Source organism: Pelodiscus sinensis, chromosome 23, assembly GCF_049634645.1.
Source record: "Pelodiscus sinensis isolate JC-2024 chromosome 23, ASM4963464v1, whole genome shotgun sequence".
Classification (NCBI taxonomy): Eukaryota; Metazoa; Chordata; order Testudines; family Trionychidae; genus Pelodiscus; species Pelodiscus sinensis.
In genome coordinates this window covers 13,325,212-13,351,289 of record NC_134733.1, presented here as the reverse complement: position 1 = coordinate 13,351,289, position 26,078 = coordinate 13,325,212, and the positions used below count along the sequence as shown (strand labels likewise).

The 26,078-nt window shown below is 51.7% G+C and overlaps 1 protein-coding gene across 5 annotated transcripts in view; it reads left to right on the top strand.

Moving 5' to 3' along the window:
* Window positions 1-20,113, top strand: part of H6PD (hexose-6-phosphate dehydrogenase/glucose 1-dehydrogenase) — a 28,761-nt gene extending 8,648 nt beyond the window's left edge. For all 5 annotated transcript variants that reach the window (XM_075906842.1, XM_075906846.1, XM_075906843.1 and 2 more), the window contains 4 exons: window positions 1,502-2,158; window positions 6,925-7,042; window positions 12,401-12,670; window positions 13,677-20,113. In XM_075906842.1, the coding sequence (XP_075762957.1) occupies window positions 1,532-2,158; window positions 6,925-7,042; window positions 12,401-12,670; window positions 13,677-15,034 (2,373 nt within the window). In that variant the 5' untranslated portion in view covers window positions 1,502-1,531 and the 3' untranslated portion in view covers window positions 15,035-20,113. The remainder of the gene's footprint in view (window positions 1-1,501; window positions 2,159-6,924; window positions 7,043-12,400; window positions 12,671-13,676) is intronic.
* Window positions 20,114-26,078: the final 5,965 nt, after the last annotated feature.

Here is a 26,078-nt window from a genome sequence, read left to right as displayed (position 1 = left end):
TGAGGCTTAGGGCTCTCCCTGCCTGCCCAGCGTTTTGAAGCTCACAGGGCTGGGCACACAAAATGTAGTAGCCTGGGCCCTCCTGGGGAGGGTGTTTTTCTCCTTCTCTCTTGGAGGCCATGTCAGTGAGGATGTGGGTGGTATGGGTGTGTTTTTGTTTGTTTTTTTCTTGTTGTGTGCACAGCCCTCTCCTGATTTTTCTGTGGGTCACAGGCCCCCGACCCAAAACAGGTTCCCCACCCCTGACAGGAGTTAGTATTTACACAGTCGGGAGCTCTCCCAGGCAGGTGCCGTGTCCTTCTTTATGTTGGTCAGGAGCCCAGGCCTGATTGGGTCAGCTAAGCCATCTAATGCAAATGTTTGCTGACAAGTATAATAAACTCGGTCAAACTGGGAGGGGAAAAACTATTTACCACTTTAAAGACTAACAAGATGGTTTAAAAGGTGATGAACTTTCATCACCAGAAGAGACCAGAATAGGATCTGAGGAAGCAAGTCTGGCCCACGAAAGCTCATCACTTATTAAACCATCTTGTTAGTCTTTAAAGTGCTACATAGTTTTTCCTTTTGTTTTAGCAAGATCAGACTAACAGGGCTACCTCTCTATTATTGTTAAACTGGGAGTGTGTGCGTGTGATGAGGCTTCCTGTGCTAATGCAGTGTTATTGTCCTGTGCAGCCAGCCCTGCCCCCACAGAGGCAGTTCTAGCCCATTGGGGGAATGTTTTGGGGTCCCCCACATACAACACATACTAAAAAAGTCTTGACCTGCTTGGGGCCCTAAGCAATCGCTCAGTCTGCTCGTGTCTAGCACCAGGTCTGCCACTCCTCTTACTTAGTGCTGGTGCCATTGTTTTCCCCCCTCCCCCCTGAGATCCGGTCTTCCTGGTTGATAGAAGCCACCTGGCTTTCCCAGCATCCGTGTCCTCGGCTGTGTTTGATGAAGGCCGTTGTAGTGACTAATTAGGGCTGAAGCAACAGAGCTGAGATGGCTCCTGGGGGAGGGCGAGGGCGGGAACTGTTGGGAGAGGAATCCCGGTGAAAGGGCCCAGCTCAAAGAACCAGCACCCAGGCTACGTAGCCGCTTCCCCCCCCAAAAAATATGCAAATGAAGTGCTAATTTGCATATATCACAATCTCACTTGCATATCCTCTGCCAATCCTTTTTGCAGCAGAGGTTTTGCTGTTAAAAAGCCCCATATGGATGGGGCCATTTATTTGGGAAAAAACCCTTTTGTGCAAGAGCATCATTTTTTGAGGAATAAGAGCTCTTGTGCAAAAGGTTTTTTCCCAACAAATGGCCCCATCTACACAGGGCTTTTTAACGGCAAAACCTCTTCCACAAAAAGGATCAGAAGAGGATATGCAAATTAATGCGTCATTTGCCTATCTTCTGCCGAAAAAAAGCCGCAATGTAGACATAGCCCCGGAGTTGTGTTTTGCAGCGTCATATTCTGTGAGAGCGTGGCTTGACATTTCCCTTCTCTTCTCTCGTCCTCTAGGTTCCCTGCGTCCTTGTCTCCTCCTGCAGGATGCTGAGGGCGGTGCTGTGCGCCGTCTTTCTCTTCGGCGCCCTGCCATCATTGGCCAGGGAATCCCGAGGCCATGTCTCAGTGGTCCTGCTGGGCGCCACGGGGGACCTGGCCAAGAAGTACTTGTGGCAGGGGCTGTTCCAGCTCTACCTGGAGCAGGTGAGCAGTGGACACAGCTTCACTTTCCACGGGGCCGCACTGACAGCGCACGAGCCAGGGCAGAGGCAGATGTTCGAGGTGTTGAAGAAGCTGGCCTGCCCCTCGGACGTGTCCCCCGACAGGTGTGCTGTGGTCAAGGACCAGTTCCTCAAGCTGAGCCGGTACTACCAGCTGAAGACGGCCGAGAACTACACTGCCTTGAACAGGGAGATTGAGACACTACTCCAGCAGGAGGGACTGGAGGAAGCCGGCAGGATCTTCTACTTCTCCGTGCCGCCGTTTGCCTATGCGGAGATCGCCCGCCACATCAATAGCAGCTGCAGGCCGCGCCCTGGCGCCTGGCTACGGGTGGTGCTGGAGAAGCCTTTTGGCCATGACCACAAGTCAGCCCAGCAGCTGGCCATCGAGCTAAGGACCTTCTTCCGGGAAGAGGAGATGTACCGGGTAGATCACTACCTGGGCAAACAGGTGAGCAGACTTGGAATACTCTGTGGTCAGGCTGTGTGGGGTCTCGGTGGGGCAGGAGCTCGGACGGTGGCAGGGCTCTGTGTTTCAGCCTTTCATCTGGTGCGGGCAGCAGGCTGCCGGCTGCACCAGTCGCAGCCCAACTGAGCTGCTCGCCGAGATTGCTGGGACAGTGAAGAGATCTGGAGCCCATTACGTCTCGTTATCCCTGTTCATTTGGCTGGTTCCTTGTCCAGGAAGCTCAGGCCTGGAAGCGAACACAGCTAGCGGTGGCCAGTGTTCCCTGCAAGCTGAGCATGTGGGTGGCCTCCCAGAAGAGAGTCAAATGCTGCCCAGCTGAGTAGCAGAGCACTCACTGCCGGCAGCATGTGTTTCTATGGACGGTACACGTCCGCACATGCCTCGGTGCACATAAGAAAACTTATTCTGCACTTGGATGGAAAAAATTAGAGGGAACATTGGCTGTGACCCAGGGAGGCTCTCTTGGTTCCTGTTCATCTGGCTGTCTTCTGAACCAAAGGCCACATTGGCTTCTCCTCACACATTAATACTATTGGTCTTCACCCAGCTGCGTAAGGGATCCAGGGCTTATATTTAGCATCAGTAAAATAAATCCTAGAAAGACTGGCTGGTAGGCTGAGCATATGGGTTATAAAGGGAAGACAGGGAAGAGGAGAGGGGTTCAGATCGCAATTTCCACCCTTCTCTTGGGTCTGGAAACATGACCGGGTTTTAAACATGCTGGGCAGAACCTTGAGCCTTTCCCTCGAAATCTGGCTGGGTCCTTATCTTACAAATAAATGGCTGGTGCAATAATTGTAAATGTATCTGTGCCTGTCACTCGCATGCCATGGCCTGGTGTGTGGACATCACTCCTAGGCCAGGATGTCACATTCCCACCAGACCTATGGAGTTGGAGGAGCTGGTTGGTGGCTTCATTGCTCCCACGTTTCCTCGGAGCCAATGCTAGCTGCCTGCACTCTGCATGTCTCTCCTGGGTGACCTCACAGTGCCATACGCAAAGGAGAAGGCAAGGTGCCGGGACCTGAGGAGTCGAGAGTCTGTTGTAGATCAGGGCAATACAAACGGTTAAGGACCAGGTGCAAGAGTAGCCAAAGGTGGTCATTGTGGACTCTGATTTTCTCCCTGCTCCAACCCCGACCAGTGCTGAAGGACTTAGCGCTGCAGACATCCTTAGGCGGCTTCTTTCTGCCTGTAGGCAAGAAGGTTCAATCCCACCAATGCATTTTGTGCTCTTGGCTCCCAGTTTTTCACCCGACTGGACTGTCCTTTGCTTAGTACCAGGCAAGCAGGTTGGCCATGTGGCACAGCCACTGTGGGTCCAGATTTGTAGCATCATTTCCCAGTTTTGCCTCCTAACCGCACAGGGACACCTTGGTGACATCCTCTCTGTGCCTCAGCTTCTCCATCTGCAAACGAGGATGGTCCCTGCTAGGGATGTGAACGACTAGTTGACTATCTGATAAGCAAATGCTTATCGGATAGTCAACACAGTAGTCGACTAGTCACTCCCCCCCCCCCCCCACTTGCTGCCTCTATCAGAAAGAGACAGCAAAGGGAAGGGAGGGGAGGGATGCTTCAAAGTGGCAGCACTGCATGGAGCTCAGCACCAGGCCCTAGGCTCCATGTGGCACTGCTGCTTTGAAACACCACAGGAAGCATGGGGCCAGTGGGGGACCGTTTGAGTCCCCCGCCCGCCCCGTGTGCCCCACAGCGCTTTCGTCTCTGAAGTGTAGTAACAGCACTGGGGCTGTTGCTACACTTCAAAGGCAGAGGCGCCCTTATCAACTAATCGAATAGTCGATGCAAATTTAATTGACTCGTCTATTAACCAGTTAATCTAAATTTAACATCCCTAGTCCCTGCCTGCAAGTGGGGTCTGGAGACTAATTGCGTGGAGCTCTCACAATGCATCTGGAACGTGCCCTGGAGCCTGAGGGTTCATCTCCCCTTGGGTTCCCAGGCAGAGCATGTTTCAAACCCTCCCCTTGCCAAAGGGCGTGTGTCCAGCCCACTATTGCTTGCTGCTGTGACCAGTTACTCTTCTCCTGAGGCTACTGCTGGCCCATCTCTCAGCGAGGTGGGCAAGAGGGAGGAAAATGCGCAGACAAGAGGCAGGACCTTTTCATGCCAAAATGTGATCAGGGTCAGGCTTGAGGGCGGCCGTGTGGGGGGGATGTTTGTGAGATGCAGAATCCATCTGGTCTTCCAGGCAAGGTCAGGGCTTGCATTTCGCTGAGTAAGCAAACCCTGCCCTTCCACGCAGGCCCAGCCTGCTAGCACCAGCTTTTAGAGGAGGCTTTTATTTTGATGAAATGTGCTGTCGCTTTTTTTTTTTTTAAATGATCAGCCAGTTTTTCAGGGGCTGGCGCATGTGTGCAAGTGATTGCAGCAGGGACAGAGTGGGGAGGGGGTTTGACAGGCAGCGAACGTAGGCCTGCGGCAGAAGAAGTCACATTTCTCTTGCTCTAGCTGAAAGTGTGTGGGGGCAGGAAAGGGGTTCATCACTTGAGTCTTTTGAGAATCAGGACTGTTCCCTCACACCCACCTCCGGGAGAGCCTACCCCCCAACCATGACCTATCTCTCTGGGGTCCAACCCATTCTGAAGCAGCAGCCTCTATAGTGGCTACTGCTGTAACGAACTACCACACTCAAATGGCCACATGTGGCTAGTATGTTGAGCACCAGACCTATGTGCTCTGTACTTTTTTACTTTGTTTATCCTTTTTGCCTGCACCAGATATTGCCCAATCCAGCAGTACAGGCCTACTTGGTCAGTTCCCCTAATAGGAATGCAGCTAACACATAATCCAGGGTGATGGCATCTGCCACACCAGGAGCAGTGTTCCCTATAAGCTGTGCGCTTGGGTGGCCACCCAGGTGAGATTCAAATGCCATCCAGATGATTAGCCGGGCACCCACAGCTGTCAGCATGTTTCTACCAGTGGTGCACCTCTGCACATGCTTTGGTGCACATAAAATTTATTCTGCACATTGATGGAAAAAATTGGAGGGACATTGACTGGGAGACATCTTTCTCTCCCTGTCAAGCCTACATAGCCAGAGGCTCAACAGCACTTCTCTAGCAGTGGGTGCATGGAGCTGGTTTCTCTCTCAGTTCTAGTAAGGGACTAAGAGGCGATCCCCATTCTGCCCCACCTCATCTTTTGGGCTGTAAACATGCAGTGCGGGGGCGATAGGTGATCGGGATCCATCCATGAACTAGGAAATCGGTGTTAACTTCACACTGGAGAGCCAGTTCAAAGACACAGTGCTTTAAATTTCCCATTTTTGTCCTTGGTTTTCCCTGCCTTCAAGGAGCTCCAAATTATCCCCCTTTCTGCTATCCCTGTAACCACTAGTATGCGAACAACTTTTGTACAGTGGTTAGCTTTACACAGGAGTTTTCCTGACTGTTTTGCTCTTTGTGGGTTTTTAAGCAGGACTAGCTCTGATAGGGGAGGTGAGCTACTTACATGAAGGAGGTAAGTGTTCAGCTATCTGCATATTACATGGGAAGGGAAAGAGACTGGCCCAAGGTTGCCCGGAGGGCCATTGTCAGAGCCAGGAACAGGGTCCAGGTCTCCTGACTCCCAGCCCTTTGTTCCTTGGTGGATCAGGTTGCTGAAGACCTCCAGTGACCTTTCCTCTTCCCATGCCATCCAGCCTTCCTTGCCAGCCAATAAGGTGTCACTTTGCCTAGCCGCGGAGCGGCCAAGCTGAAGTTTCACTCTTGCCCTGGAACACCCGGCTTTGAGGCAGGCCTCTGCCCTGTTCAGCTCCAGGTATGGCCTCCGTGCCCCCCGTAACACAGTGTGACTCATTATGGGGGCGCCTCCTGCTGGTCACTCTGGGAATTAGATTCTTGGTCCTGGAGCACCCCCTTCTGGCTGGTGTCTCTGCAGTCTAGGGTCCTCCCACTCTGAGAACTCCCAGCCCCCTATGCTCTCCTTGCCTCAATGACCCACTGCCAGTTTTCATTTAGCCCCTTACCTCGGGCAAACTACAGTCTGAAGTGGCCACTCATCATTGGCAAGGAGGTTTGGACCTGCTGCCTTTGTCTATCTCTGCAGCCTTAGTCCACTCGGGCCTTGCTTCAGGCCCTGCAGCCTGGGAGCTTGCCTGGCCAGAGCTTCCCCAACTCTGCCTGCCTTTCCCCAGTCCTGCTCTAACGACAGCCCTAGTATTCTCAGGCCTTGTCTCGGGCCCAGCAGCCTGGACGTGAGGTCTGGCCAGAGCTCCGGAGGTTTGTCTGTCTGTCTGTCTGTCTGCCTCTCCCCAGCACTGCTCTGTGTCAGGAAGTCAGGTCCCTCCTGCTCCCCAGCAAGAGCGCATCTGTCTCCACCCTTCCAGGAGCCTTTATATGGCCCTCAGCTGGGCCCTAGTTGGCTCATACTGGCCACAGGTGCTGACTCCACAGCTCCACCCCTCTCCCAGGGCTGGGTTTGCCTGGGGCCATGCCTACATTTAAACTGCAGACCCACAGCAGGAGTGGGGGGGGGGAGTTAATGAGTGCCCCCCAATCGACTACTCAATTAGCTAATTAATCGCTACTTAATCTCCCTACTCATGCCAGGCTTTTCTTGTGCTGACTTCCTCCTCCCCCTGTGTGCTCCTCACACCCCTGGCAGGGTTGCATTTCTGTGAGGGATGGAGCAGTGGGGTGGGAGATGCTTAGAAATGCTGTTGGCTTTGGGGTTTTGTTTTTCACTCTGCTTTTTCCCTTCCTTCCTCCTTTCTTTCCCAGGCGGTGGCCCATATCCTGCCTTTCCGAGACCAGAACCGACGCTTTCTGGACCCAATCTGGAACCGGCATCATGTGGAGCGAGTCGAGATTGTTCTGAAGGAGACTCTGGATGCCAAAGGTCAGGGAGCCTGGGTGGAACTTGCTGCAGGGAATCTCTCAGGACGTGGGTGGCTGTAGTGTGTCGCTGTGAGAGCGACCCCTGTGGCTGCACGTTGCAAACGCAAGTACAGGCGGCTTAGTAGCTGAGCTGTGTCACTTTGTACAGGTGTGAGGGAGGCGGAAATTAGATTGCCAGTCGGGGCTGTTACCCCCCTGGGCTGGGCGTAGCAGGGGGAGGGGTACTTGGCCCTCTTGCATTTGGGATGAGACGAGCATTTGGTCCTGACTCTTGCTACCACCCTTGACTGGCATTGCTGTCCCATGCAGATCTCAGCTGGAGGGAGAACCTGCCCCCGTTGCAGAGTTCGGGGGCCTTTCGTGTTAATGCTCGGAGCCCAGAGACCCTGAGTTCTTCTGAGGGGAGGGGGATTCCAAAAGGGCCAGGCTTAATTCCAGTCTCATTCGGTGCTGCAGCTGCCAGAGACCCCTCCAGAGTGGGGGCAGCTCCACCAGGTCCTGGCGGCTGACACAGAGGCTGCAGCAGTGATGCTGCCAATGCATCCCTCTTCCTTTCTCTCCTCCCAGGCTTGCTGCCCTCCTGCCATGAAAGTTTAAATCTGGGTTAGCTTGCTGCAGCACGGGGGGGACTAGGGGTGCTGGTGGGGGACTGGGAGTGCTGGTGGGAGGCCAAGTGGCTGGGGGCACTGGCAGGGAGCTAGGGGTGCTGGTGGGAGGCAGGGGGCGCTGATGGGGGGGCTGGCAGGAGGTGGGGGGTACTGACACGGCGGCATCTCTGAGCCTGTCGGAGGGAGGGCTGAGCTCCGTGCGGCTGGCGCTGCATGGCAGCTGAAGGTGCTTGGCTGCAGTGCTCCAGCCCCATGCTGCAGTGCTGAGCCCACAGTGCTCTGCATTGGGCTGCCGCCAGCAGCAGTTCTGGGGACGTCAGGCGCCCTTTATTCTGCAGCCTCAGGATTGTGTCTCCGCTCCCTTTCCTGCTCCCTCCCCCGCCCCCCATGCAGTGTCAAATCAGGTAACGATGCTAAAGCCCATTTGACGTTTCCCCTCCACCGGGCAGCTTGGCTTCCAGCGAGTCTGCAGCATTGGCTGCGTTAAGGGAAGTGCCTTTGCATTAGTGAGAGGGAGACAAGCTGTATCAAACCAAGGCGGAAGCCGGGGCAGGGGCTCAGTCTGCAGCCAGCCCCTGACCAGCGGACCAGAGGCTGTGGTTTGAATCCCCTGCCTTTCATAGGTCATTGTCCTTTTCCCTCCCAGCCCCAGGAAGAAAGCTGCCCAGGGCAAAGCACACCCTGTTCTGAAGCTGACCTCTCCTGCCCTTGAGGGCAGGGCTTCAGTTGCTGGCACAGTGGAGTATTTCGCCACTCAGAGTGGTCTGTGCATTGAGGGGGGAATGGAAGGGTCCCAGTGTCGTGCAGACGGCTGCTGCTCTGCAGACCTGGTCCCTTGCTGCAGAATTGCGAGGGGTAACTGGGTTTTCTCTGATCCCTGTGTTAAGGCTTTGATGTGGATTCACACCTCAGCTAGGTGTGTGGATTCACACCTGGGAGATGTGGCCATCGGTGGGGGGGTGAAAGAGATGCCCAGCACTGCACGGTCTTGTGTTCCTTTCCCAGTGCGCAGGTTGGACGTGTGAACTGTGGTCAAGCAAAGCCCCCCTCCAACCACCACTGTGCTCAGGAAACCCCAGGCAAGGCAATAACTAGGGTTGTCTTAGGTCAGGGTTGGTGCTTGAGATTTTGCTGCCTCCTCTCTGCACCCTTCCACGCACACAGCTCCCCAACCTACCCAGCCCCCACTCTCCTCTTCCCTCCTCCACGACAGTCCCTCTTAGTGCACCGGTGAGGGCAGCTGGTCTCTTGGGCATCCCTTATCAGCTGCAGTAGCTTCTACGGATGTGAAAGACTAGTCGACTATCTGATTAGCAAATGCTGATCAGATAGTCAACAGGCTGGTTGAGTAGTCGCTTCCCACCCCCCTTGCTGCCTCTATCAGAAAGAGGCAGCGGCGGGGGCAAGAGAAGGGGGTACCTCAAGGCGGCAGTGCCACCTAGGGCCAGACCCTGGGCTCCATGTGGCATTGCCACTTTGAAACACTGCATATCCCCAGGCTGCTGGAATATCCCCAGGCTGCACGCGACATTTCAAAGCGGCAGCCCTGCACGGAGCCCAGGATCAGCTGGAGTCCCTAGCTCAGGCATGTCCAAAGTCCGGCCCGCGGGCCAAATGCGGCCCGCGGTCGGATTTAATACGGCCCCCCGCTTCTCCTGGCTCCCCGGTGCTTTTTCTAACTGGCGCGCTCAGCGCGCCGCTTCGGGCCGCCGCTGCCACGGTCCCAAACCCTGCCCCTGCACTCCGCTTTGGGGCTGAGAGTGCAGGGACAGCCCCCGCTTCCTCCCCCTCTCCTGGCTCCCCGGCACTCCTCTGACTGACGCCGCTTCCGGCCGCTCTGCCGCCGTCCATGGCGGCCGCTGCGGTCCTAAAGTCCACCATGTAGGGCACGTCCACAGCCCTGCTCCCCCGCTTGGCTACGGGTTCGCCCTGCCCCCGGGCCGCCGTGAGGCCAGCGTGCCCTGCGCTCTCCACCCGCCTCTGACCCTGCAAGCCCTCTACCTTGGGGCTGAGAGTGCAGGGACGGACTCCGCAGCTGCTGAGATCAGGGACGGACTCCGCAGCTGCTCAAGCTCAGTATCTGCGATTGGCCCTGCGCACTGTCAGCTTCCTGGCGGGCTCAGGCACGTGGAGCTCATCATTAGAGACTTCGCCACAAACAGCCACAAAGGCAAGAGAATTCTTGTTGGGCAGTGTATTAGTGCAGTGTATTACTTGGGCAGTGTATTAAACCTCTGGCACTGCGCTCACATGATCCCTTCCCCTTCTGGTCAATTTTAAAAAATGGCGACTGTAAATAAGAGAAGGAAAGTTGACAGTGAGGGCCGCCGCTTCCAGGACAGGTGGAAAGTGGAATATTTCTTCACTGAAATAGAGAATCACTGTGTTTGTCTGATATGCCAAGAGACTGTGGCTGTTTATAAGGAATTTAATGTCAAGAGACACTACCAGTCGAGACATAGCACATACGATAAGCTTACAGGGCACGACCGCAGTGAAAAGTTGAAGCAACTTGAAGCTGTTTTAATGTCACAACAGAAATTTTTCATAAGAGCCCGTGAGTCAAATGAAAATGCCACAAGGGCGAGCTATGAGGTGGCAACGTTAATTGCTAAAAATTGCAAATCTTTTGCTGAGGGTGACTTTATCAAAGAATGCGTTATGAAAATGGTTGAGAATATCTGTCCCGAGAAGAAGCAAGAGTTTGCCAACATTTGCCTGGCTCGTAACACTGTAGCACGGAGAATTGAGGAGATTTCATCAGATATTAAGAGACAGTTGACATCCAAAGGAGTGGATTTTGACTTCTTTTCAATAGCCTGTGATGAAAGCACGGACCTATCTGACACAGCTCAGTTGCTGATTTTTATGAGAGGGGTGGACGATGAAATGAATGTGACTGAAGAGCTACTTGACCTCCAGAGCCTTACGGACCAAACAAGAGGAAAAGATTTATTTGTTTCTGTTAGTTCCGCCATAGATGACATGAAACTGCCTTGGAACAAAGTTACTGGGATTATTACTGATGGGGCACCTGCCATGGTTGGTGAACGAAGTGGATTATCAACCCTAATCTGTAACAAGGTGATCGAAGAAGGAGGCAAAGCTATTAAACTCCATTGTATCATTCATCAGCAAGTTCTCTGTGCTAAACATCTCAAATATGATCATGTTATGAAACCGGTGCTAAAGACTATTAATTTTATTCGCTCTAAAGCCCTGTGCCACCGCCAGTTTAAACAGTTTCTACTGGACATCCAGGCTGAATACGAAGATGTTTTATATCACAACGATGTAAGATGGCTCAGTCGGGGGTCTGCACTGCAGCGTTTCTACTCTCTCAGAAAGGAAATCGGAGAATTCTTGGAAACAAAGGGACAACCAATGCGAGAACTATCTGATCCTATTTGGCTGGCTGATTTGGGGTTTCTAGTTGACATAACAAAGCATCTGAATGTACTGAACACGAGTCTTCAGGGGAAAGATGCAGCGGTGAACCAGCTTTATTCACACCTCAAAGCCTTTGGGACAAAGCTGCAACTTTTCATAAGGCAGTTGTCACAAACACAGCCCAATACCATACATTTTTCAGCGTTGCAGGAAATAATGAACAGTTTTCCACAGGACAATATCAGTGCGCAAACGAGCAGGTATGCAGCAGACATTGCATCTCTGGCTGGGGAGTTTAAACGGCGCTTTCAGGACTTTGCAGCTATTGAAAAGGAGATCAGCCTTTTCTCCTCTCCATTCTCTGTTGACCCCGATGATGCTCCAGATCAGCTGCAGCTCGAGCTCATTGAGCTGCATTGTGACAGCGAGTTACGCAGTCGTCACCAACAGCTCTCTCTTGTGAACTTTTACCGCCAACTGGATAAGAGCCGGTTTCAAGAGATTCGAACATTGGCTAAGAAAATGCTGAGCTTGTTTGGCTCAACATATATGTGTGAGAAGACATTCTCTGCTATGAACTGTAACAAGAACCGCGTGAGGACAAGACTAAGTGACTCTCACCTGCGTGACATTTTGCGCATCAAAACCACTGCCTTTGAACCAGACCTAGCCTATGTACTGCAGTCCAGATCTCAGTTTCACCCTTCACATTAGTGTAGGCAAGTTTTTTTTTCAATTGAGATGAATACATTGTAAAATCTCAGTTAATGTCAGTTGGTCTAAATCAGTTATAAATATATTTGGACACAACATGTATAGTTGGTGTTATGTCGTTTGCCGTTTGCAATAAACTTTGCATAAAATAGTTAATTTGCATTTAATTTTAATGGTTCAAAGAATGTCAGGCAAAATGGTCGGCCCTCACGCATGTTTACTTCATCAAATCTGGCCCTCTTTGAAAAAAGTTTGGACACCCCTGCCCTAGCTGATCCCTGGCTCCAAGCAGCACTTTCACCTTTGAAGTGTAATAACAGCCGTAGCAGCTCTATCGACTAGTCAGTGCAAAATGCGTCGACTATTCGATTAGTCAGTTAGTCGTTATTTAACATCCTTAGTGGCTTCTTGTGGGAGGCCCCACTGGCACTGCTGCGGGCGAAGGGGTTTGCTGGGCTGAAATGAGTCGCTGAGGTGCCCGCCGAGGCAGCTGGCGTCATGTCTAGTCTGGGGCTACAGAGGGCTCCATCGCTGGGATGCTCCCTTTCTTCCCTAAGGCAGCAATTATTAAGCTCCTTTTACAAGCTGGGGGGTTTTGCTCGGCTGCCACTCTGAGTGCTCGTCTCTTGCCCCTTTGTCCCACGCAGGCCGCACCAGCTTCTACGAGCAGTACGGCGTCCTCCGCGACGTCCTCCAGAACCACCTCACCGAGGCGCTGCTCTATCTTGCCATGGAGCTGCCGGCCAACGTCAGCAGCGCCGAAGAGATTCTCCGGCACAAGCTGCAGACCTTCAAGTCCTTGCAGGGCCTGGAGAGCACCAGTGCGGTGCTGGGTCAGTACCAGGCCTACGCCAGCCAGGTGCGGGAGGAGCTGCAGAAGCCCCAGGACTACGTCACCATGACACCAACCTTTGCAGGTGGAGGCTTAGCCCCAGGCTGACGACTTCAAAAAGGCTGGGGGAGGGGGGCAGGGTCTGGTCTAGTGGCCAGAGCATGGGACTGGGCCACAGGGAGCATCCAGATCCTAATCCCAGCACTGTCACTTCCTCTGGGGCTGTGTGCCAATTCACTTACCTTCTGTCTCTGCTTCCACAGCGGCAACGCAGGGATGGTAGCTGCCTTGTGTATTTCTAGAGCGTCTGTCCCTGAGGGTTTTCAAACTGTCTGGCCTCCCAGGGATCGTTCGCCAGCCAAGCCACTGGTGGAACTATTAGTATAAATGTCCGAGAGTTGTTTGTAGGAATTCATTCTGTAGTGGTGCAGCGCCGTCCCGTCAGTCTATGGGGAAAGCGGGGGTGGCGGGTATAATAGGTGGAGGAAGGCATGACCTTCCCAAACCACCAGCCTGGCCCCATCCATACTGCGCCCCCAAAGTAGACGTACTGGTGGTGAAGTGTTGCTGCCTCTGAGTGCCCGCCCTCTCTGTGCTCTGGCGCCGGGGAGGCTGTGGCTATGCGCCACGCTGCCCCACCCGCCTGCAATGTTGGGGGGCGACTGACTTTCAAGGGGGAGGGCAGGGATGGGGGCTTGCCTCCCCCAGTCCTGTGTTCACCCACCGCCCATGGGGGAGGGCCGCTCCATGTGCCGAAAGGTAAGATGGGAGTGTTCTCAGGGCCAGTGCATCTGAGTTCATCTCTGGCCGTGCGGCGTGTGCCCGGTGTTTGAATACCTGGCAAGGGAGCGATGTGACAGCTCGTCCAGAGAAGCTGCTCTCCTAGGGGCTAGCTAGGGAAGCTGAGGAACCTGGTGAGCCAGTCGGGAGGGAGCCAGGCAAAAGCTGGAGGACCAGGAGAGCAGAGACGGGGCAGGACAATGGGGAGGGCTGATGGTGGTGCAAGGCAGGCTACAGATCCCAGAATTCATGGGGCCCCCACAAGGAGAACAGTGCTTGGGCTCAGACCTGCCCTTCCCCTCTCATTTCAGGTGTGTTGATTCAGCTAGACAGCCTGCGCTGGGAGGGAGTCCCCTTCATCCTCACTTCCGGCAAAGCCCTAGACGAGCGGGTGGGCTACGTCCGCGTCCTCTTCAAGAACCGGGCCTACTGCACCCAGCGCGAAAGCTGGAGGGAGGCGGGACGGAGCCAGTGTGGCACCAAGCAAATCGTCTTCTACATCGGGCATGGGGAGCTGAACAGCCCTGCCGTGCTGGTCAGCCGGAACCTCTTTAAGCCCGTCATGCCAGAGGGCAGCTGGAAGGAGGTGGCAGATCACCCGCAGCTGCACCTCTTCGGGCACCCGCTGTCTGATTACTACGTGTACAGCCCTGTGCAGGAGAGAGAGGCGTACTCCGTCCTCATCTCCAGCATCTTCCACGGCAGGAAGGACTCTTTCATCACCACTGAGAACCTGCTGGCGTCTTGGGAGTTCTGGACCCCATTGCTGGAGAGCGTAACCCAAAGGGCCCCGCGCCTGTACCCGGGGGGCCTGGAGAACCAGCACCTCCTGGACTTTGAAATGACAGGCAGGGAGCTGTCCTTCCTGCTGGAGGAGCCAGTGGAACTGCTGCATGCCAAGACGCAAGCACCCAGCGACTACAAAACCATCCAGGCCAAGTTTCGGCAAAGCCCCTTGGTCTCAGCGTGGCCGGAGGAACTGATTGTCCGGTTGGCTTCGGACATGGAGGCGGCAGCCACTAAGGCGGTGACACGCAGCGGTGAGTTCCACCTGGCCCTGTCCGGCGGCTCGAGCCCCATTGTCCTGTTCCAGCGTCTGGCGATGCACCACTATGGCTTCCCGTGGAGACACACCCACTTGTGGCTGGTGGACGAGCGCTGCGTGCCGCTCACCGACACAGAGTCCAACTTCCGCAGCTTGCACGACCACCTCCTCCGGCACGTCCAAGTGCCCTACCTCCACATCCACCCCATGCCGGTGCACCTCAACCGGCGCCTGTGTGTGGAGGAGGACCGAGGGCCGGAGCTGTACGCCAAGGAGATCGCCGCCCTCGTGAGCAACGCCAGCTTGGACTTTGTGCTGCTAGGGCTGGGCTCCGACGGGCACACGGCTTCGCTCTTCCCACGCTCGGCCAGTGGCCTCGCAGGGGCCCAGATGGTGGTGCTCACGGAGAGCCCCAACAAACCCCACCAGAGGATGAGCCTCAGCCTGCCGCTCCTCAACAAAGCCAGGCAGGTGGCCGTGCTGGTGATGGGGAAGGGCAAGCACGAAATCGCCACCCAGATCAGTCGAGTGGGGCAGGAGCCTGGAAAATGGCCTATTTCAGGGGTCATGCCCAGCTCTGGCCAGCTGGTGTGGTACATGGATTATGACGCTTTGTTTGGATGACCTCTCGGTTTCCTCGCCCCTCGGGTCTGTCTCGTTGCCCCTTGGAGCCTGGATTTTCCAACAATGCGCACACGTGCCTGTGTTTTCTATAATAGCAGCGCCTGCTCTGAACAGTCCCTCTAACTTACATGAAGAACCATTGCCTGCAGCCGCTCTGTCATCTGAGCCTAGGAAGGGGGGCGGCTCAGATCAGCATTGCATTCCTGACTCTGCCGTCACAGCGCCACTCGGTGCCTCAGTTTCCCCCACACATTATGGTGTTAATAATGCCTACTTCCCTCGCGGGAGCCACCAGAGACAACTCTGGTCAGTTGCCTGCGGAGCTTTTCAGGAGTCTCGGAGGAGAGGAGCGGAGAGAAGCGCGGTGCTACCGACTGTTAATGTTCACCTCGCAGGAGGCAGGCTGCCCCAGTCACTTTCACGGTGGCCAAAGGCCCAGTCACAGTCCCATTCCAACTGTGTTAGAATCCCGTATGTGCCAGCCCTTTGCTTCAGCAAAATACTGACCATTTTCCTCACTCTCTTCCTCCGTGAAGCTCTCCTAGTCTGCTGTTTTCTGATGTGGTTCCTGTTTTAGAGCTCTCCCCTACTGGCAGGCCTGGGACTCTGCTTCCTTGGTAGGACAACTGATGTGTGGCCCTGACCCCGATTCAGCAAAACGCCAAAGAATTTGCTTATCGATAGGACTGAAGCGTGAGCTCGCCTGAATCGGGTCTAGTCATGGGTGGTAAATACAGTATCCGCCCTGTTAATACCTGCAAAGGGATACTGCTGTAGTCTGTCAGCCCCATGGCATGCTGGGGAGCAGTCACTCGCTCTTGCAAGCTTTTCAAGAGGGGTAGCCATGCCTGGCTGAAGTCCTTGGGCACTGGAGTTCTCCAGACCCTGCCTACTCGCCTTATCGTCTCTCATTAACGTATGTCAGTTGCATTGGCCCCATTCATTGGGGTTGAGAGTGGGGGAATCGATTAGTTCCCTTCCCCGTGGCTGTGTTTATGCAGCCCTGGAAGCTGCAAGCAGCCAGGGACTATCCCTCGTTGACCAGTACTGTCCGCTCCCCAGCACCGTGCCGAGTGCCAGTTTGAGGATTTAGAAATTGCCTTCTGCATGGGTGCGGATTTACCCACTGCAATTTCTGCTCTTCCTAAGTGGGAAGCCAGCACCACAGGAGATGCAAAGGGCAAGGGCTATTTAGGGTTTTGAGATTATGGGGCTTGCACTGAACATCACAGCTCAGCTCTGGTTATTCTGGAGGTGTCATTTGTCTGCAGGAGGAGATTCCTGCTGGAAGAAGCTTCCTTTGTCAGAGAATTGGAGTGGAGGGCAGAGTTAGCTGAAGATGGAATTGGCGTTTCCTTAAATCTCCTGAGCCATCTCTGTGTCCATAATCCCTAGGAAGAGCCCTCCTCTGCCCTCTCGGGCAAGCTGTGGCATTGTTCAGCAGCTAGTGACATCTCCCCGGGAGGCAGCTGTATGCGGCACTAGCAGTGCTACGGCCTTCAGCAGGAATGATCCAGACACCCCACTGCTTACGGTAAGGATACTGCAGCGAGTGGGGCTGCTGCTCAATGGTACTGGGGTGTTGTTGGAGAAGGGAAGGGAGCTTTGTGTCTCCTAGGTGTGTTCTAGCCAATCCACACGTTCCATGACTGTGTAGAGGAGACGTCTCTTGAAAACATCAGAGAAAGTCTCAGAACGGCATAGCCCAGCTGCCCAAAAGCAGGGAGGAAGGTGCAGTCTTATTTGAGAAAGGTTCTAAAGATTCTTCTGCCCTTCTTTTGCCCACTGCCTCAATTCCATCTTGCCTGTTTGCTGCTTGTCCTTTAGATAACCAGTGGTTCTCCAGCCACAGCCCATGGCTGCTTGCGGCCCAATCAGCACACAGCTGCAACCCATATGGCATTGTCAAGGCCAGAGAACTCACATATGTGGCCTGCATCCACACAGGCTGTGTCTAGACTGGCCAGTTTTTCCGTAAAATCAGCCGCTTTTCCGGAAAAACTTTCCAGCTGTCTACACTGGCCGCTTGAATTTCCGCAAAAGCACTGACTTCCTACTGTAAGAAATCAGCGCTTCTTGAGGAAATTCTATTCTGCTCCTGTTCAGGCAAAAGTCCCTTTTGCGCAAAAGGGCCAGTGTAGACAGCTCAGATTTGTTTTCCACAAAAAAGCCCCGATCGTGAAAATGGTGATCGGGGCTTTTTTGCGGAAAAGCGCGTCTAGATTGGCATGGACGCTTTTCCGCAAAAAGTGCTTTTGCGGAAAAGCATCCATGCCAATCTAGATGCTCTGTTCCGAAAATGCTTTTAACAGAAAACTTTTCTGCTAAAAGCATTTCGGGAAAATCACACTAATCTAGACGTAGCCACAGTGTATAACCGAGCTGCTGCATATGTGACCCACAATGGCAAAGAGACTGTGAACCCTTGAAAGCCATAGCCCCAAGTACTCTGACACCGCGGCCTGCTTTAGTGGACCATTTACTGTGGACTGTTGGAGGAATATTGTTTTTTAGATAAGGAAACCCAGATCCTGCCAACTACATTGAGAGATGTTGAGTTGCAAGATGAGCTGTGTGGTGGGTGGAGGTAAAGCCACCTAAGCATTGCAGGGCCAGGAGCACAAGACAGTACTGTAGCATTCTACCAGTTCCTGGCAAATCCAGATCCACTGGTGTCTGACCTGCACCCAGCAATGCTGCATCCTTGGCAGCAGAACTGGCAGCAGCAGAATTGGTTGCCCAGTCTTGGCAGAGTCCACATGGATGTCCGTGAGTGCTGGGCACAATGGAGTTCAGTGGAAAAGCTGGAGCCTGACACAAGGTGGCGCCATGACCAAACAAACCAAGTGTGATAAAGTGTGTGTTTTCCAACCACCACAATGTTTGAACTTGAAACCAGGGGAGGCTGTTCCTGTCCTGCTTGCAAGATTCCCAGGAGCCAGCCCTGGTGCTGGGTGGGAAATGGTAATGGATTGGGAGAGAGGAAAAGTCTTTCCAGGGGTTGCACCATCCAGGTCATTGCACTGAAGTTGTACAAACATCTAGTGCAGAAAGACCCAGCTGCCGTTGGCATAGGTGATTCTTCTGGAGCAGGGACAAATGGCTCTAGTGCAAAGAGCTTTGTTTGTCTACAGTAGCGAGGGTGCACTAGTGAAGCTACATCATTGGTTGAAATCCCCAGAGGAGGTAAAGACTGTCCAGTCAGAGATGAGGGTGGATGAGGATTACTTCCTTTCCGGGTTAAAAGTCTCAGAGGGGTAGCCATGTAAGTCTGTAACTGTAAAAACAACGAGCAGTCCTGTGGCACCTTGTAGACTAAGAAATATTATTATTAGAGTTATCTCCTCTCAGGGTTGTGATGGCAGACAGCCCTGCCTGTCCGCCTCAAAGCAAAGCATAATAGTCAAACCTGTGTACTGGGGAATCCCTGTTGGTTGCTTATTGGCAGGGGATGCTGTAGTTTATTGTCAGCATTGGCAAATGTTTTTAGTTTTCTTCCTCTCGGTTCTGTCTTCCCTACCGTCAGCTACATTGTTTTCTCCTGACAGAAAATCCTCCAGCTTCTAAAAGCATTCACACAGACTGCCTAGCACCATCACAACCCCCCTACAAAAGGACTTGGTCACAGGCTGCTTTGCCTCACTTCCTGGCCTGCTTCCGTGCTCCCTCAGTCCCAGGCCAAACAGCAAACAGGTGCATTGCAGGAAGGGCTTTCCACAGAGCTTCTCCCTTCCTGATCCCCCCAATTCTTCTTCTTCTTCTTCTCTTGGACTGAGCCATCAATCGACAGATCTCATTTTCTGTGACGCCATTGATGAGCGACTAAACCAATCCTTGATCGGCAGAGCCAATTACAGATGTCACATAAAAAAACACCAACTGCAGGTGTGGTGTGTTCCTTTCAGATTCTGCACTTTTCCTGTAATGCTTGGATACGCTGACTGTCAAAGCAATTAAGAGCTTATGCAGTGGTTTGCTGCCAGGACAATCTGTCCTGAACTAGAGTTTCCAGATCATTGGGAGAGATGCTGCATGACTCCACGTTGGCCTTTAAGATGTCTTTATAGCGCTTACACTGACCGCCGATAGAGCGCTTTCTGTGAACAAGCTGGCCATAGAGGACCATCTTTGGTATCCATGTATCATCCAGCCTCACAACATGGCCAATCCAGTGAAACTGTTTGTTCATAAGCATTGCTTCCATGACACCACACAGCTTAAGAACCTCTGTGCTAGGAATTTTGTCCCACCAATTCACATGGGCAGTCTTCCTCAGACAACACGTGGAACTGATCGCACTTCAAAACATGGCGACGATATATTGTCCATGACTCCGAGCCATACAGCAGGATATTCAGGACCACTGCCTGATAAACCCCTACTTTGGTATGGAGTTTGATACCATGGTTGTTCCGTAAGTGTTTGGTCAATTTTCCAAAGGCAGCACTGGCTTTGGCTAGTCGAGTAAATATGTCATAATCCACGTTTGAGCTAGGGGATAGGACACCTCCCAGGTAGCAGAACTTATCAACAGCCTTAAGGACTGCACCAGCAGCAGTGATCACTGGAGTGCTGGGCTCTTTCCAAACAAGCTGAGGCATAATTTCTGTCTTCTTGAGGCTCCCTTTGAGTCCAAAGCAGTGAGCAGAAGTAACAAAGTGATCAAAAAGCTCCTGTGCATCCTTCACTGAATGAGCCAACAGTGCTGGCATACTGTTAGTACAATTGCTCCCAATTACTGCTTGTTTCAATCACTTAGTAATTATCCCCCCAGATGCTCCTAACAGAAAAGTGGTTAACTGCTTCCAGCTGAGCCTGTGGCCTTTGCTTGTCTGCACCAATGTCCCTGCTCAGGGTGGTGCTGCTAGAGCTGCCAATTCAGCCTGCTCTCTGCTTGTGTACAGTGCCAGGTCACTATCAACTACTGCTCATTCCAGCATGTGCCCTGTGGCAGAAGCAGCCATGATGGGGAGGAGGTTTTAGGCCTGGGATAGCTGAAAATTCAAAGTTTCACTTTTCTTGGCTAAACAAAATGAGCCGTGTTAGCTTCAGCTTTGTTCAAATGGCCATGTGGTGCAACAGTGGCTTAAAAAGAATTAAGAGGGAGGAGAGCATGGCAGGAGAATAAATGTAATTTTTTAGCTATCAGCAGAATTTCTCACCAGATCAGAAGGGGTTGTGACATTGCAAGAGTGACTTCAGAGAGGCAGTGGAGTTAATCTGTAACTGGAAAAACTTAAATGACAAGTAGTCTAGCAGCATCTTGGAAACTAACAGAACATGGAGGTGATATCACAAGCTTTCGTGGGCACACCCCAGTTCTTCAGTATCCACGAAAGCTCATACCACCATCTATATGTTTTGTTAGTCTCTAAGGTGCTGCTGACTATTAGTTGTTTTTTTAAGTTATTTCAAGAGTGGGTTAGGGGCAGTGTTCCCTGTAAGGTGAGTGCTTGGGCGGCCACCCAGGAGAGATTCAAATGCTGCCCAGTTGATTAGCAGGGTGCCCACAGCCAGCAGCATGCATTTGTACTGGTAGTACACATCCACACATGTCTTGGTGCACATAACAAAATGTATTCCACACATGGGTGGAAAAAATTAGCAGGAACATTGGTTAGGGATGGGTTGTTTCCTCCACTCTTTGAATAAGTTAGCTGAATTTTTCTAAAACGACTAATGATTTTGAGGTGACCCACTTGATGCATCAAAGAGGCCTGATTGCTCAGTAGCTGGATGTCTAGCTCTTTCTGAAAATTAAGGCCCTTTAAGATATCTTAGGTTGGGCATCCCAAAACTGTAAATAAAATCTCAGGCTTCCCTTTATAAAACTCTAACAGAAACTCTGTACGTAATTGTATCTTTGGTTAGTAATCTCTCTGGAATAGATCTGTGTTTTTATTATTCACCCTGAAGATCTTTTCATTTATTTCTCAGGGCAATTTTTTTCAAAAGCATCTATTTTAAACTCTTTTTAGTATTTTCATACTTGCCAAATGGAAAATAACAGAGCAGGGATAAATATTTTCACACTTCCAAAGTTTACCAGCAAAAGTTGCGGGGGAAGGGGTATTAAAAAGAGAATGTGAATTTGACACTGTACACCAGGGAATTAGAGTGCCAGTTATATTTCAGGAAAGCTATTATTAGAAACTATTTATAGAATTTTTTTTCAATGAATAGTGAGCTGGGAATGGTGTGTAGTCATGTTGTTGAGTGAATATGTGTTTAAAAATCTTTGCAAAAAGAAGTCCATAAATTGACTGTGAAAAGTCACTTAAGCATACCACCAATTATTTGTATATTGTCATAACCCTTTTTTTAAAGGAAAAAATATTTCTTTAGTGCATTCATACAAAATGATGTGACCCTTGATATGTTTTTACAAAAAAATCTAACACTGGAAACGAGCCATTTCTTATGAGGTTTAACTTTTATAAATCAAGCTGTAAAGATTTATTTTCCTGTTAATAATGAACCATAAAATGTTTGGTAATTAATGGACATTTATTTTTTAAAAAACAAATATATATTTTGAATAATAAAATGTTTTTGGCCAAAAATTGTCTTTCATTCTACTTTTGTTTATCCACTGTTGGATGGCTACATTTAAATGGATCTGGTTCTCACAAAGACAGTAGGCCTAAATGTACAGAAGTGCAAAATAGGGATGTTAAAATGTGTGTAATTAAGTAACTGTGTAGCCACTGAAAATTTCAGTGGTTACGCAATTACACACAGGGTGGCAGTCAGCTCCCCAGGAGCCAGTGCGCACTGGGAGCCAGTTTTAAGCCAGCTCCCTATGTGTACCGGCTCCCACCTGCTTCCCCGCGCTCCTGCCTCTGATACAGCCGGCTCCCCGCACGTATTGCTAACCTACATGTAACTGTCAATGTTAACCGATGAGCCCAGGCTCATCAGTTAACTATGTACACAGTTACACTTTCACATCCCTAGTAGAAAACATCACTATCGTCCATGGTTGCTTAGTAACTAAGGCTTTATTGTGTCTCAAACTCATTCAGGTTCAGCCAGTCAAAATTGTGTAGTTGAATTGTTAAAATGAAATCTGGAGATTGTCTTCTATAGAATATGCTGTCTACTGAATAAGAGAATTACAGTTCTGGAGCTCTGTGCTCTCTGTTCCTCTGAATTCCTAATGGCCAGAGCCTGGACTCAGCCCTTTTCTTGATGTGGAAAAGTATATAAGGAAAAGTTATTTACTTGTTCCCATAACATAAGAATGAAGGGTCACCAAATGAAATTAACAGGCAGCAGGTTTAAAACAAACAAAAGGAAGTTTTTCTTCATGCAGCGCGTGGTCGGCCTGAGGAACATCTTGCCAGAGAAGGTTGTGAAGACCAGGACTTTAACAGGCTTCAAGAAAGAGCTAGATAGATTCATGGAGGTTAGGTCCATCAATGGCTATTCACCAGGATGGGTAGGAATGGTGGACCTACCGGTGGTCACCAACCAGTAGATAGGGATCTACTTGTAGATCTTGGAGCCTTTGGCAGGTGATCCTGACTGGTTTGGCCAAGCAGCTATCAAGTGCTGGTACTTCAGCTGCCCCTCCCCCCATTACTGCTCATTTCCTGCCCTTTGCCTTGGAGCTGCCCTTTCCCCTGGGGAGCCTCCTGCTTTCTGTGCAGGGCAGGGGAGAGAGAGAAGGGCGCTAATGTCAAGGTGTCCCCCTCCCACTCCTGTATCCTTTCTCCGTGGAGCACAGGGAGGGAGGGAGCACATGACTTGGGAGGGAGTTTGCTGGCTGTTTTCGGGAGTGGGCCAGGGCCAGGGCAGGGGTGAGCCTGCCTTAGCCCTACTGCACCACAACTCAGGAGACACCTAAGGTAGCTGGAGCCCACAGCCTGAACTCCTACCCCAGTCATGAACCCCTCTCTTACACCCCAAGCCACAACCACCCCTGCATCCAAATGCCATCCCAGAGCCTGCACCTAGAACCCCTCCTACATCCTAACTGCCTGCCCCAAGAGCAGCTCAGAGCCCCTCTCACACTCCAGAGCCCTTAATCCAAGATCAGAGCCTGCACCCTGACCCTCTGCCCCAGCCTGCTGAAAGTGAGTGAGGATGGGCAAGAGAGGGACGATGGAGTGAGCAGGGGCCGGGCCTTGGAGAAGAGACGGGAGGGGAGGCGGGACAAGGGTGTCTTATATTTGAGGTAGATCTTGGACTGCGTTTAAATTCAGAAAGTGATCTTGTGCTTAAGAAGGTTGGAGACCACTGCCTCAGTCTTGTCAGAGGCTGGGAATGGATGACAGGAGAGGGATCACGTGATGATTTCCTGTTTCTGTTCACTTCCTCTGGGGCATCTGGCATTGGCCACTGTTGCAAGACTGGATACTGGGCTAGATGGACCTTTGCTCTGATCCAGTATGGCCGTTCTTACGTTCTTGGCTAAGTGCCATCACTTTAAATGCCAAATATGATTGAATACATGAGTGAGATTTTTCTGTCCATTAAACAAAAGGAAAAAGTGTCAGACTGGTGGGGTGGCAAAGAGAAGGGAGGAGCAGAAAAAGAAATTGTGCGTTGTTTAGAGATGGGGAGGCAAACCATCTCAGTTTACGCTGTTGCCCCCTTTGGGCCCAACTGTTTGCCAGTGTTAAGGGGTAGATTGTTTTCCTTAGGAGGAGAAACTGATTATATAAGTCAGGTATTTCTTAGGGCAATCCTGCTCATTTTAAAAGAGTGTACATAAAATTCTGTTTCCCTGAACACTGTAGGAACAAAAAGCAGCAGGCTGATTCCTTGCTCATAAATCCAAGTTTGCTTTGCCACCAAGTACTGTGCTCGAAAAGCATCTCTGTCTTTCACCTTCATCCAAACAACACCTACTACTGCTTTGCTGGCTCTGTCACATACAGATACCTACTGCAACCACCCAATTCCCCTATTACCTGCATTTTACAGTCAGCCCCAGGGAAACCCATCAGCCAGTATGACTTCACCCCGGACGTAGCCTAAGGCCCATTGCTTTTGTTGGTGTGGTTGTCTCTTGTTTGCAGCTGTCACTGCACTATAGGTACATTGTCATTGCTCTTTCAGTTTAGTTTGAAAGAATGGTGCACAGAGCAGACCGGTGCTTGTCTACAGATCAAAGCCAGTGATGTCTTCCAGCATAGCGCTATACCCTCTGAAATACAGTTTCTACTAAACTGCAGAATAGTTTCTGAAGGGAAGGAGTTCAGCTTTCTGACTTGACAAAGGGCTGTCTCATCCAGGAGGGTGGGTGACAAATATGGCTTTATGCTGCCAGGATTCTGGGTTGTTACAAGGGCCAAAATGACCCTGGTGTAAAATTAGAATATTATAACAGCCACCTCAGAGCTGCCCGTAGTCTGTATCACAGCTGGAATTTGCTGTAGCACCAATTGCTAGGGATACTTCCCCTTCCAGAATTCCATCTAGCATGCCTCTAGTCTATACCAAGGCATGAGAGGGTGGTATAGGGTCCTGACAGCTGCTTTATGCTGCTTCTGTACTTGGGGAAGTCTCCCCTGGTCTCTTGCAACCCATTTTCTGACTCTAATATGTTGACGGGGCAGTAAGGATGGATCAGAATGGGGTCCAGAAGCAGCCCCACCATATGTGAAAATGTGCAGTAAAGGAACAGCGCTGCGCTGCCCAAGGCAGGTGGGAATGACAGCCCCATCCTAACAGCCCAAGATGGGCAATCATTTTTGCCTGGGGGCCACTTCAAAAATGTTTGAAGTAGCCCTGGGCCACACCAGAAGGGGTGGGGCCTAAACAGGAAGGGGCAGGCTACCAACCCCCAGACCATAATTGGTCTGGGGGCTGAGGAGCCGCTTTACTGCCCCTTCCCACTAGGCACCCATGCTCTGGAAGAGGCTTGGCACTCTCCCCCACATCAGGCCAATCAGGGCCTGGAGGCGGGGAGCGTGTGAAGTCTTCTCCCACCCTGCAAGGCACATGTGGCATTTCAAAGTGCTGCGGGCTCCTCACAGGGCCAAGGAAGCTTCAAGCAGCTCCCCCGCTCCCCAGTCCTGATTGGTCTGAGGGCAGAGGAGCACTCAAAGCCTCCTCTGCTCTTCCCCCCCCCCCCCCCCCCCTTGTGAGCAGCACGCAGTGTTTCAAAGTGCCACATTGCTGCTGGCAGGGTGGGAGGAGGCTTTGTGAGCTCCCCCGCCCCCAGGCCAATTAAGGGAGGGGGCAGAGCTTCAGGAGCTCCCCTGCCCCCAGGCCCTAATTGGCCTGGGGGTGGAGGAGCAGCAGGGCCTCTGTGGGCTGGATCCAACCCAGGGGAGGCCCTTTTGCCCAACCCTGTAATAGCCCCTGGACGGGTGTTGAACCACAACTAGGGCTACACAGGAGCATCTCGTGCACAGGCGCAATGGAGATGACAGCCTATTAGGATTCAACAAAACGTGTAGGTTAATAAATCCAAATAGATTATTGAAAACATATGTAACAGCTTGGCTGCACGGGAGGGACGTCACTTCCCCGTTCAGTCACAAATGCTTTAAATCCTGATTGGGAAGGCAAATCCTGTTCAGCGCGTATCACTAGAGCCCTGTATGGATACACAATTTTGTATCCATACCCACAAAAAGTAACTGTGGATATTGGCGTCCACTGCCGCAGCTGTAAAGCAGATATCTGCAAATTAGCAGAGTTGTAGGTATGTCATTTGTAGCTGCATCCATATCTGCAAAAAGGACCTGTGGAGATGCGCATTCACATCCACGTTTGCGGATGTCAGCGGATTGGCAGGGTTCACCATATCACTAAAGCTGGATGCTTAAAAACACGGTCAGGTTTACCACGGCCATGTCTCTGCCCCTCCCCCACCATTCACAGAGGCAGCACTAATGGGAAGGAGTAAAAGGCCCAGAGGGTAGCATCTTAATCCTTTCAGAAATAAATGCCTCTTTCCCCGCTCATCTTGCTGGAATTCAGGCTCCTCTCTCTTCTTTGTGATAGTCTGATTTTATTTTCAACCCCAATAGTATGATTGAAAATGGCTGTTTCATAAAAAGGGGAGGAGAAAATGCACAACAAAGGA